The sequence below is a fragment of the Dicentrarchus labrax genome, unplaced genomic scaffold (assembly GCF_905237075.1).
Source record: "Dicentrarchus labrax unplaced genomic scaffold, dlabrax2021, whole genome shotgun sequence".
Taxonomy (NCBI): domain Eukaryota; kingdom Metazoa; phylum Chordata; class Actinopteri; family Moronidae; genus Dicentrarchus; species Dicentrarchus labrax.
This window is the reverse complement of record NW_026136704.1, coordinates 20,916,249-20,928,164: the sequence shown is the minus strand read 5'-3', so window position 1 is coordinate 20,928,164 and position 11,916 is coordinate 20,916,249. Positions and strand designations below refer to the sequence as shown.

Below are 11,916 nucleotides of genomic sequence, written 5' to 3'. Positions count from 1 at the left end.
CACTGATGAACTCAACCTGATGCTGCTTTCAACCTTTAACACACTGGTTCCCAACTATATATATATAATATATATAGTGATATGTAGCCAAACAATCCTCTGTGACCTGCTGGTTGTGTGTGTGTTTGAACAAAGAGTCCTAATGTAGTAAAATGTTTCAGTATTTTAAGATTGTTTTAAATGTTAAGCATTAATACTTCAGATCTCCATTTTTAGTTCACCCACACACTCTACACATTGCTTTATGCACCTTTGTAGCAGCTCCTATTATCTCCCAGTTGTTGCTTTCTTAGCAGTAACACCACTGCAGTTGAGATCTATTTTGTTGTTTATTTTTAGGCAGGAGTTGAGTCACCGCTTCCTCTAAACGCCGCACTTTCGCTTTCCGTTTCTTTTAAATCTGCCTGTCCTCTGTCCAACCAGCAGGGGGAACTGCTGCGCCTCATAACTTGAGCACATAGCTCAAAGTTGCTGGTTTAAAAAAAAAAAAAAAAGAGGCTGGATTACATCACTTTTAAGGGCAGTTACTAAACGTGCAGATATGTTACTGGTGCAGTTTGACAGCTAAAATCCTTCATGATGAAATGAGGAATTCCCAGTTCAGTCAGGTTTTTGGAAACGAGCTGGAGCAGGATAGTGGCCTGATGCAACCAGGATACACATCTGAAACTTTCATTTATCTATCTGTTAAAGAGGCCTCGACTATTAACAGTATATGTAAAGTGTGTGTAAGTGTGTGAGGTGAATTGGAGGGCTCATTTAAATACAGTTAATTTGCATATGCAAGTAGGTTAAAACAAAAAAAACAAGATTATCTAATGGAAAAAAAAAAAAAAAAATCTCCTTTTTTGGACCACGACCCTCCTTTTCGACGTCTTGAGTATTAAAATGAGTGAACCACATTCAGCTCAATGGTCCTGCAGTACGGTACCTGTCCCGGGGGTTTTTTCCCGTCTGGGAGGTGACGTGACGTTGGGGGATTTCCACACGCGGATGCAGCCAATCGGCGCGAGGCTACTGCGGAAATACATAACTGGAGTTAACACACACACACACACATCAGTCGACACATGGCTTCATGTCGGTTTAACACACTCTCACGGCTCGGCACAAACACTCAGAGCGGGTCCACAGCCTGTCGAGACTTTCCCTGAGCTGTTTTTTTTTTTTTTTTTTTAAATAAGAGTTATATAACAAAAAGTAGATCCAAAGAAAAGTTTCGACCGAATACCGGAAATTATCCGCTTTGGAAAGAATTCAAGGACACGACAGCGGAGTTGATGGTCCTTAGAGACTCCTTGTATGCGATGAAAGACATGGACATCTTCAACGGTACTTCTGGTAGGTGTTTTAAAAGAGGTTTCTAGTCTTAATCTCCATGTTTGTGGTGTGTGTGTGTGTGTGTGTGTGTGTGTGTGTGTGTGTTTGTGTGTGTGTGTGTGTGAGTGAGAGAGGGAGCGAGGGAGAGAGCTGACATCATCACCAGGCATGTGATTTGTCAGAGCAGAGGAGCCAACACCCATCCCCGGGATCTGAGCACTCCTACCCGGCTCTCTCTGCCCTGCTTCGTGCAGGGTTGAACATTAACAACCACACTGCTGTGTTTCTGTCCACTGACTCTTTCTGCTCTCTGTTTGTCCTGCAGAGCGAGTGCTGGAGGAATTTGGTGAGTAGCTCTCTTGTTTTTGTTTTGGGGTTGTTGTTTTTTTTTTTGTATTTGTTGTTGCTTGAAGCTGGTTTTTGTTGTTGCCCACAGTCATGCATGTGTGGTGAAAGGCGTTAATGCAAAGTGTGACCTGGGGCGACCTCATGCAGAAGTAGACTGTCATAAGCTTCCTCATCTTGTGTTTTGATCGTTTCTCACTGAGCCTAAGAGGCAGTACGGTGGCCCAGAGGTGCAAAACTAAACACTTTAGACAAAACTAAAGTCAAAATAACATTATTAAGTATTCATTTTAGTATATTTATTTCATTTAAGGCTTATATTCTTTTTCATTAATCAGCCTGTTAGTTTCTCCTTTTAATTGTCTATAAACAGTCAAAGTAGTGGAACAAAAACACATTTGTATTTAAATTGCTTGTATTTATTGCAACTGCAGGTCAAAACATATTGAGTTTATTATCATAGAAATATAAAATACCAGTAATTTGCTTAAGTGAGTTAGTTATCAGATGCGTTGCACCCAATAGATGAATCGTTTCTGACGTTTGACGTGTTGTTACAACTTCTTTGTTGACATGTTTATGCACCGTGGCTGCAGGAAACTCTAGTTTCTGTTTGGCTGGTAAAGTGTGAGACACCGTAGACCTCAACCACAGGTCTAAATCAGTACAAGGTATATTTGTTACCATAGCAACAGCACTTAGTTCACCACTAAACAGCAATGATGCCTAACTATGGATTCAACTAACTCACCAAACAGAACACATCTTATGTTTGTTGTTAATTGATCAATAGTATAAACACGATAATGCACCCCTAGGTGTTCTGATATAGAAAATAATGGACAGTTCGGAGTAAACAAGTATATATATATATATATATATAAGGCAAAGTCATGTTATCTTTTATTCTTCATCTAAGAAGTTTTATTCAAATATCACAGTCATTTCAGTTACGTTGGTTGAGCGCTAGTTTTCCATCTGAGTCAGTTTATAGCCTACTCAACGTTTCTTCACAGACATCATCGATGAAATCATCACAGAGGACATAGAACGGTCGGTTGGCATCCTCCCTGGACCTCCTCCCCCTCCCGTTGATCTCCAATGCCCACCACGCAACGAGAACCTCAGGACGCTCCAAGCGAGCCCCTCAACGCCATCCCAGCCCGTGCTGCTGGCGAGAGGCACCGCATGTCAGGTGAGTTTTATCAACAAGATCTCTGGGTGTGGGATCTCTGGGTGTGATGTATCTGTTCCATTGTAGTCATTTCTGTTGTTTTGGTTTGTCTGCTGTCAACCTCAATGAGCGGTTTTCTACTTTTGTGTTGGCAACACCCAGGGGGCAAGAGTGAGGGCATCTTTTTTCAGTTGTGGGCTGCGTGTTAGAAGAAGGCGAGAGAGCAGCAGCAGGCGTTATTGAACCGAGATCAAGTTTCATGATGCATAATAGATCGCTTTCTTCATGATTACTGAATATTAAGTATGAAAGAAAGTTGCTACCAGAGCTGTGAGCTTTCTCAGCTTGTCTTCATCATGTCTTCATTCAAGTAAGACATTAAGACATTATGCCAAAACAAATAGTTAATTGATAAGACAATTTACAGACAAATTTTATCATTAATATTAATAATAACTAAGTTAATTATGATGCAAAAATGACAAAAACCTCTCAAAACTGAGGATTTTCCACTTATTTCAGTTTTGTTTCATTGTTAATTGAATATCTTTCTTATAAGATGAGCAATTTGAAGATCTACCTTGCTCTCCAGGAATATTTCAGTTTTCTGACATTTTATCAATGATTAATCAAAACAATCAGAGTGACTAAATCAGTTATTTTGTCCTATTGAAAGCTTCTTGTTTTCAACTGAACTCATTCAGTCTTCTCTGTTAGGATGTAAAGACACAACTGCAGCTTTTAGCGAGTTTTAATCTGCAGTGTTGTATGTGTGTAGTCTCTCATTGTTTGGGTGCTTTGTTGTTGTTGTACGGAGGAGTAGTTAGGCAGCCGGAGAGCTCGGGCTCTTACCATAAAGCACGTGGTTTACAGACAGCAGGGAGATCAGAAGTGGCGTAATCTGATAAGACTGCAGTGATGCTGTAGCCTGCACAGACAGGTAATAACAGTAAAGCACAAAGGAAAAACAGCTGCAACTCTTTACTAGCAAATGACCTGTGTGTTTTTCTTTGTGTGTGTGTGTGTGTAAATACAGTTTGTTAAAAAAAAGTCTTTGTCGTCTGCGAGTTGACTGCTGACACACCTCCTCATCATGCTTTCCTGTGAGGGGGGGGGGGGCGAAAGAGGAGGAAGGAGGAGTTGTTGGAAGAACTGTAATCTGACTCCTACTTTCAGTTTGCCGACCTTTCTCTGTCTTCATGGGGTAAAAGGTCAATTTCTTCGTCCCGCGCTTCTTCTCCAATTGGTGGATCTGTGTCAGGTCGACCTGACTTCCTATTTCCGGTTAGCTCTGGCTGCCAGGCTTTTGTTTAGCTCTGGTGTTCTTAAAGGCTAACAGGTATTCCCAGGCTAACGCGCTTGCAGACGCACACAAACGAACAGACATCTGCGGCTCGACAGGATATTGTGTAACATGATCTCCTGCAGAGGCATCACCCGGAGTTCTGCAGCAGTTCTGCTTTAATGAACCCCCAGCTTTAATAATCGGCACACAGACGCCAAAAAGGGTGAACCTCTTTACGTCTTTGTTCCCTGCAGGTTTGATTATTCATCTGTTGTTCGACTGATGTCGTGTGCTTGTGTGAACTTTGTGTTGCTTTGTCTTTTTGTTTTACGTCACATTGCAGCCAGTCGGAGGCCTAACTGGTCATAAATCGATGGGTGAAGAGTGTTAGGGTTGCAGATAGAGAAAGTAAAAACAGCACTGAGAAAGATGTATATTCTGCAGCAAGTATGAGTGGGAGCGGAAGGAGCTTGGTGGTCTGTGGTGTAATGCAGGATTAAGACATTAAACAGCAAGAGGAGGAGTCAGAAGAGCACATGGTTGACTTAATGCACTGATAGAAAGCACATGTATGAAGGAAAATCATGCTCGGTTTAGCTGCTTGGTTTCACTGCAGCTGTGATGCAGAATGATTCACCTAGAGTGTCATCTCCTATGATGGATAATGGATGATATAATGGGTCTCTGTTTTATACTTTAAAAAATGTCTGTGACTGTTTATTATTGTTGCTGTAACTTGATGCTTGATGTTTTCTAACGCTACGTATCACGTATAGCGCATTAGTAGCAGTAGTAGTTGTACTCGGATCTTTTAAGTCAAGTCAAAGTCCTGCATTCAAAGTTCTTCTCCAGTATTATCAAAAACATTTACTCAAACTAGGCCCTGAGACTGATATTATATGTTACATTTCTACATTGTTAGGACTGATGTATTAATATGTAAGAAGCATGTTACTGTTGTAGCTGCGGGAGGTGGAGCTAGTCTTCCCTACTTCATATAGGAAGTATATCATACATTGGGGGGTGTGAGTTGATTGATGGGGCTGAAAAGAAGCAAAAACTTACACGACTTTTTTTTTAAATTTTGGATAATTTTACCTTTTTTGGTGCTCAAAGAGATGTTTAAACTGGAAATACATATTTTGACCAACCTGTAGACATCTGAAACATGACACTGTTTTTTAAGGAATCAGGAGCCATAAAGGTTGCACAATGCAATTTATAAGGTTACTAAATGTGTTTGTATGTAAAATCTTAATGTGAAAAGTAACTATGAGCTGTATCAGTCAGATAAATGTAGTAGAGTATAAATATACAGTAGCAGATAAAAGCATTTTCAGTCACTGTGTATATAAATGTGTATTGTGGACATTGTCTCAGCTCAGGAGAAGTAATATAAGTTGTTACCTGTTACAAATATGTTGTTGGTATTTGGTAAGAAACAGAGACTAAAATGTTTTCTTTTTTAAGACAAGAGAAGTCTGTGTGCAAACACTGTTTTAAAGCCATTCTTGTCCATTTATCATCATATTGCTTCTTAATCGTGTCTGTTCTGAGCCTTAATGTGTTGTATTGTTTTGTATCTGTTCGCTGATTTAGTATTATTTTGTCTAAGTCTCTTTATGCTGCTGTCTTGACCAGGTTGTGTAATTTCTTTTTCAACCACAGCCAACCCGCACCTTGACTCAGCAGTCGTTGTGCACTTCGAGAGTGATGGCTCATCCTTCCCGGGGAGCCGGCTCTCCAGCCGGTTCCTCTCGCCGTGGTCGAGGCTCCTCGTGTTTGCTGTCCTCTAAGAGTTCTGGTGGCATTTCCTCCCACAATCGGGGAGGCGATACAGATATGCTGGAGCGGATTCTGCAGAAGCCCAAACTGGTGGTGGTAGAGGAGCCCAAGGAGAGAGGCATGAGGTTCCGCTATGAGTGTGAGGGACGCTCAGCCGGAAGCATCTTGGGGACGTCCAGCACTGAAACCAACAAGACTCAGCCTGCTATAGAGGTATACACGTTACACTTACATTTGGTTTTTGTTTTGGACCTTAAAGGGGGTTTACTAGCTTTCAGAGTCAGTTGAAGAGGCTTTTAACCACAGTTGATTCTGTCTGTTGCTTATATTTGAACCCCCTTCTGTGGACGGGTTGAGCTGAAGGATGTGGGTTGTTGGAGTCAATTAGAAAGTCCCCACAAATCCCAGCTCGAGTGTGGTCGAAGACAGGCGGTTTATCCCCGCCCTGCATACTAACAAACACTCCTACACATTCATCTTCATCTTACACAAACACTATCACACAACGAGAACCACATTTGAGGCAGGGGGATTTTAACAGTGAATATTCAGTGGATCTCTGCCGTTTGTGTAGATTAAATATAGTCACTGAAGTAAAACCCTCGCTTGATAATTAGGTCAATATAGGTCATAATTTAAAATGTAGTTTATCAAATTGTTTCTGCATTTCACAGCTCTTCTCCATTTTTCTCCATATTAGAAATGATAATATCACCATGTGGCAACACTTCCTAGATAACTGTGTGTGTGTGTGTGTGTGTGTGTGTGTGTGTGTGTGTGTGTGTGTGTGTGTGTGTGTGTGTGTGTGTGTGTGTGTGTGTGTGTGTGTGTGTGTGTGTACACTGGGTGTACTGGGTGTTTGTATATTCTTCCTACTTCTCTCTTTCATCTTCCTGTTCTGTTCCCTGTGTCAGATTCAAGGTCCCATTGACCACATAAAGAGGGTCACAGTCACCGCTTCCTTGGTGACCAAAGACCTCCCACACAGGCCTCACCCCCACTGCCTTGTGGGTAAAGACTGCCCGGCTGGTTCGGGTATCTGCGTGGTCACAGTCAACCCTCACAGCAACCGACGTCACAGGTGCACATCCATCACTTATTTATCTCTTCTCCCAACACTTTTTTTATTAAAAACGTGTTAAAATCTTTCACATTTAAAGTGTCCTGATAAAATGTGCTTCTTCTTCTTCTTCCCTTGTGGACGTGCAGCTTTGCTAACCTTGGTATTCAGTGTGTGAGGAGGAGAGAGCTCGACGTTTCACTTCAGAAGAGGAAAAACCAAAATATCGACCCCTTTCAAAGTAAGCTGGATCCTAACACAGTTAATATCGTCGTCTCTCTGTGCGTCCGTATATTGAAACATAAAGCATAATACAGTTTAAATCCATTGTGACTCCTCAGAAACAGACATCATGATTGATTTTTGTGTCTTTTCATCCCTCAGCTGGTGACTCAAAGGGCATTGAAGACATGGACATGAACTCGGTGCGGCTGTGTTTTCAGTGTGAGCTCGAGTGGGATGATGGCAGAAAAGACTGTCTCAGCCCAGTGGTGTCCAACCCCATCTATGACAAGAGTAAGACATCGCCAAGCGCACATTTATGACTCTTCATCACAGTATAACCAACGACATTAAAATATGTAAACGTTTCTTCCAGATTCTTACATATTGTTGCAATTTGTTCACAGAGGCCACGACTACATCGCAGCTGAAGATAAATCGTCTGAACCAGTACAAAGGTTCCTGCAGCGGCAAGACAGAGATCTACATGTTGTGTGACAAAGTACAGAAAGGTACATTGTTGTTTTTTTGTGTAGTTGCACTCCATACATTGTCAGTAGGTGTGAGCAAGCATCATCCTGGGCATAAGAATATTGGTACTATCTGCAGAATAAATAATGTTAGCCAGGAGGAAGAAGGCACTCTGAAGCGCACATAAACCTATAGGCTATTACAGGCAACCGAGACAGTCGGGGAAGGTCTCATTTTTTTATGTTACGCCACAACCAGTTCTCAAATTGGCAATAAAAAGTGTATAATTCATTAAAATATTACTTCAGTTGCTTCAGAATCTTGCATATGGCACTTTTTTTAAGTGTATGAAACATCCTCTGTTGGGTCAGATAGCCTTTATACCAGACCAACAGCATTTAGAGGAGGAGGAGGAGGAGGATGATGATGATGATGTAACTCTCCCTCTCTAAGCACCCAAACTTGAGTTAACAGCTATTTAAACTAGATACTGCTCATTTGAGCCATACTTCTGTGATTAGCCTGTTTTTTGTAGGCTTAACTTCTTGTTCATGTTTAGTTTTTGTTGATTTGATTAATCTAAAAGGGTATCTTTCTTTTTATAATGGAGTTTTCCTGAGTTTAGCACACTGTACATTGTCTTAAGTTTTGAGTTCTTTGCTACATCGCATAATTTAGCAGCGTTTGAAACTGATTAATCAGCAATTCAGGCAGAAACTCTGGCGTCTTTGCACCTCTGTAAGCTGCCTCTTGTGACTGTTGGTCGAGGAGTGTGTGAATTGACATGAGCTTCACCAAATAGATATTTACTTCAGGCTTTTTTGTAGTAAAAAGGTCTTTCTGACATTCTATCGAAGGAAAATAACATTATAAATGTAATGAGCTTGCTCAGGATGATTTTAAATATTGATTTAAATAGCAGCCACATTAATCACACCATCACCAATATTGAATATTATTCAGGTGTATTTCTAAGTTCTCCTGATTAACATTGCTCTGCGTATTGTCACTGATCCACAGATGACATAGAGATCATCTTCAGGCAAGGGTCGTGGAAGGCGAGCGGGGAGTTTGCCCAGACGGACGTGCACCGGCAGATCGCCATCGTGTTTAAGACCCCACCCTACCAGGACCAGGACATCACAGAAGAGGTTGAAGTGAGCGTCGCCCTGCGTCGCCTCTCAGACCAGATGGAGAGCGAGCCTGTTACCTTCACGTACCTGCCACACAACCAAGGTCAGTCAGGACTGTGCAGCACTGAACTGTGTGTGGTCTGTAGGGTTACTGGTGGCAGTGCTGGCTTAAATGGCTGAACTTCATTAATACACCATAGAGGAGGTTAATTGAGGTATTTCTGTCCTCATTTCAGATCCATACGAGGTGAAGCGGAAGAGAAAGATAAAGTCAGACATGAGCTTCAGAGACAAACCGTGTGTGACAGGTGAGTCTCGATTGTCGTCATTCCTTTATTCATGTTCACTTCTTCTGATATGTACAAAGAGGCAAGTAGCCTTTGTGTCTGTAGGTCTTTTAAAGGCAGAAAAGCACAGGTGCTGCTCGTAACATTACAGCTGGACAGGGAGTGTCACACTTTAATCGGCCTTTCTGCCTCAGATGTTTTTGCTCAAACTGAACGAAAGCACAGGACCCCAGGTCAGTTTATTCAAACTAAATCATTTGTAATCGCTGTGTAGGAGCTAGTGTGTCTTTATGTGTAGTGGCTCAGACTGTTTGTGCTTTCTACACATTATCTGTCCGTGTTTTGGCTTTAAGAACCATCTCAGTTACATATTATTAGAGATGTGACGACTGTTTTAAGCCACAGAAAAGAAGGTCAGTGTTTTTGTAAGAAAACATGTTCAGCTGCTGTTTACATGGAACCTGTCTCTACTTCAGCCTTCAAAGTTCTCATTTGAATACAACCAAATCTTCATGAGCCCTTGGCTTCTGTGCTCACCTCATTGCATTATACTGTAGGCCTCGCGGTTCTTTCTGCCAACGACGGCTGGGTATGGGCCCCACACTCAAGCGTCATCCATTTTTGTGGCTATTTGATGCTTTATGACCAATCAGAAATATTTTTGGCTGGTTAATTTTCTCAGTTAGTCAAAGGAGCCAGAAAGTTTCATTTTGGACCCTGGGACCACAGATCAGCTCACACTGCTGACCCAAATTTTTGGGCAGTGAATCCTTCTCAAACTATAGTTCAGCCACACATCAAGTGTCCCAGAAAGTCATGATAGTGAACCAGCGCGCACAATACCAGGACTTAACCTGAAGCGGCTAAATTTAATTTTAAATTTTAGTTTACACCTTTGTTTTCTGTGAAAGGGGCCAAAGTTATGTTTATAGTGAACTGTGTATTGTGTTATACATGGAGGTGTTCAGCCTACTGTTATTGATAAATGGTGTGGAGAAAATTGTCCACTCAGTGTAACTCAACACAATTCAACAGTACCACAAACTACTATTTAAATAATATCAAGACTCACAAGATCGAGTATAAAATTCTCTACCCAATAAGTGACCCGTCATCATATTTCAGCTATTTATTCTCTCTGTAACATGATCCGTTTCCTCTCCTGCAGCAGAAAGTGCACCTGTAGCTGAGCAGCCCTTCCACTTCCCGCAGCCTCCAACCATGTCTCCAGACGAGAGGCTCTGTGCTGCCCAGCCTGACGTCTCCGCTTTAGGTTACAATGAGCTCCCGGACTCAAACAATGCCGCTGACGCAACGGCCATCCTTCTTAATCAGTTACTAGAAATGCCCGAATTATGGGAAATCATGTCCAACCCGACCTTCCCCACGTCCGTGCCCTCTGGCTTTGAGCCTGGACCCGACGCAAATTCCACATTTGCCAACATGGATATGAACTTTAACCAGAACTTTGGCTTTACCCAGTACAACGACCTGCAGTTCAACATGCTTGTCAACGAAAACCAGACTCCGCTGTTGGAGGCACAGGACAGCTCCTCTAACATGGTTCAGGTGAAGACAGAAGAGGAGCTATGAGGATGGGACAGTTGGAATCATGTAGCACTCTTACACATCCTCTCTGTCCACTTTAAAAGAATAATTAGACATTATGGGAAATATGCTTATTACCTTTTTGACATAGCCAGTCTTTGCCCTAAGCTTAAGCTAACCAGCAGCTAGTTTCAGCCTAATATTTTGCATACAGACGCGAGAGTTGTGTCGATCTTCTCTCGGCAAGAAAGCAAATAAGCATATTTCCCCCCCAAAAAAACATGTCCCTTAACCCTTTGGGAGTTAGAGCCAAACACCATTATGTTGTCCCAAACCCAAGAGGAAGCAGAAGGCCTCCTTTGCTCTGGCTGCTTGCACTGTGAAATGTGTTTGTAGACTCATTTGGTTTCACACCTCTGCACTGTTGCTCTCTCACTCACCCCACATGTTTTGTCTGAACGCCTTGCTGGTCGAGGCTTTTAGCAACCAGGAGCAGGTTTACATTCCCGAATCCGAAATGCTGCTAGCATTAATCTTAAGGTCAGGGGAAGGACGGAGAAGAGAACTCATGAACATATTGGGAACAGTAGAAACCCTTCCATGAATTGATGTGTATTGTGGTAAATCATTGATGGAGTGAGACTGAAAAACCTGTCTTGAAATGTTTGTGTGAAGTCTGTTTTTGTCTGCTTCAAAATGATTATTTGGGAAACGACCTGACTTCCTACTAGATGTGGGCGACATTGTGAAAGAGTCGTAGTTTTTAAAAGATAAACCGTCTCAAGTAGAGTAGTTTGAGATTGTTCTTGTGTGCTATTAGTCTCTGTCGATGTGTCCGTCACAGCAGCTTGTTTAATATTTAATCTACTTTTAAATGCAATAGAAACCAGTCCGTCCTTCGCATTCATAGGTCTGTCTGTCAGTTCCTTTTTTGTTCTGCAGTTTCACTCTCGTGCCAAGAAATTAAATGTGTACTCTGTAGCTTGTCATGAGTCCAACTCCGCCCCCCTCACTGTAGCGTCAATGTTTTAGACGAGATAAAAATAAAATGTCAGTCTGTTATTTCTGTCATGTCGTTACTTCCTCTGAAACTGCCTTCTACTTTTATGATTATTTGTTAGATGTCAGAAAAAAAAAAGGGGAAGAAGTCACTTCTGAATGTGACCTAGCCGACTGCCTACACACATTCCTCACTCACTCACTTACAAACACAGTTAATGTTGGCAACAGCAGGCAGATGGTTTTATGCTTTTTACATCTGAACTTTAAATGTCAGCAATGTCACA

General features: G+C 41.8%; 1 protein-coding gene across 4 annotated transcripts; it reads left to right on the top strand.

The window, feature by feature from the left end:
* The first annotated feature begins 1,045 nt into the window (after positions 1–1,045).
* Positions 1,046–11,692, top strand: relb (v-rel avian reticuloendotheliosis viral oncogene homolog B). Of its 4 annotated transcripts, none has more exons than XM_051397057.1 (11): positions 1,046–1,341; positions 1,646–1,666; positions 2,682–2,860; positions 5,793–6,122; positions 6,824–6,990; positions 7,119–7,210; positions 7,354–7,485; positions 7,599–7,703; positions 8,683–8,898; positions 9,032–9,103; positions 10,254–11,692. In XM_051397057.1, exons 1-11 carry the CDS (start codon positions 1,281–1,283, stop codon positions 10,673–10,675), a joined length of 1,797 nt encoding a protein of 598 aa, XP_051253017.1. In that variant the 5' UTR covers positions 1,046–1,280; the 3' UTR covers positions 10,676–11,692. The 4 variants fall into 4 exon arrangements, with proteins under 4 accessions (XP_051253017.1, XP_051253016.1, XP_051253018.1 ...); XM_051397056.1 differs by having other exon boundaries at positions 1,048–1,341; positions 10,251–11,692; XM_051397058.1 differs by lacking the exons at positions 1,046–1,341; positions 1,646–1,666 and adding an exon at positions 1,737–2,336 and having other exon boundaries at positions 10,251–11,692.
* The last annotated feature ends 224 nt before the right edge of the window (positions 11,693–11,916 follow it).

Excerpts from the sequence above, each read along its gene's own strand:
- relb (XM_051397056.1), top strand. The coding sequence starts at position 1,281 with ATGGTCCTTAGAGACTCCTTGTATGCGATGAAAGACATGGACATCTTC. Across the intron at positions 7,211-7,353 it reads AAATATCGACCCCTTTCAAA|CTGGTGACTCAAAGGGCATT; the intron begins GTAAGCTGGATC and ends TTCATCCCTCAG. Across the intron at positions 7,704-8,682 it reads GTGTGACAAAGTACAGAAAG|ATGACATAGAGATCATCTTC; the intron begins GTACATTGTTGT and ends ACTGATCCACAG.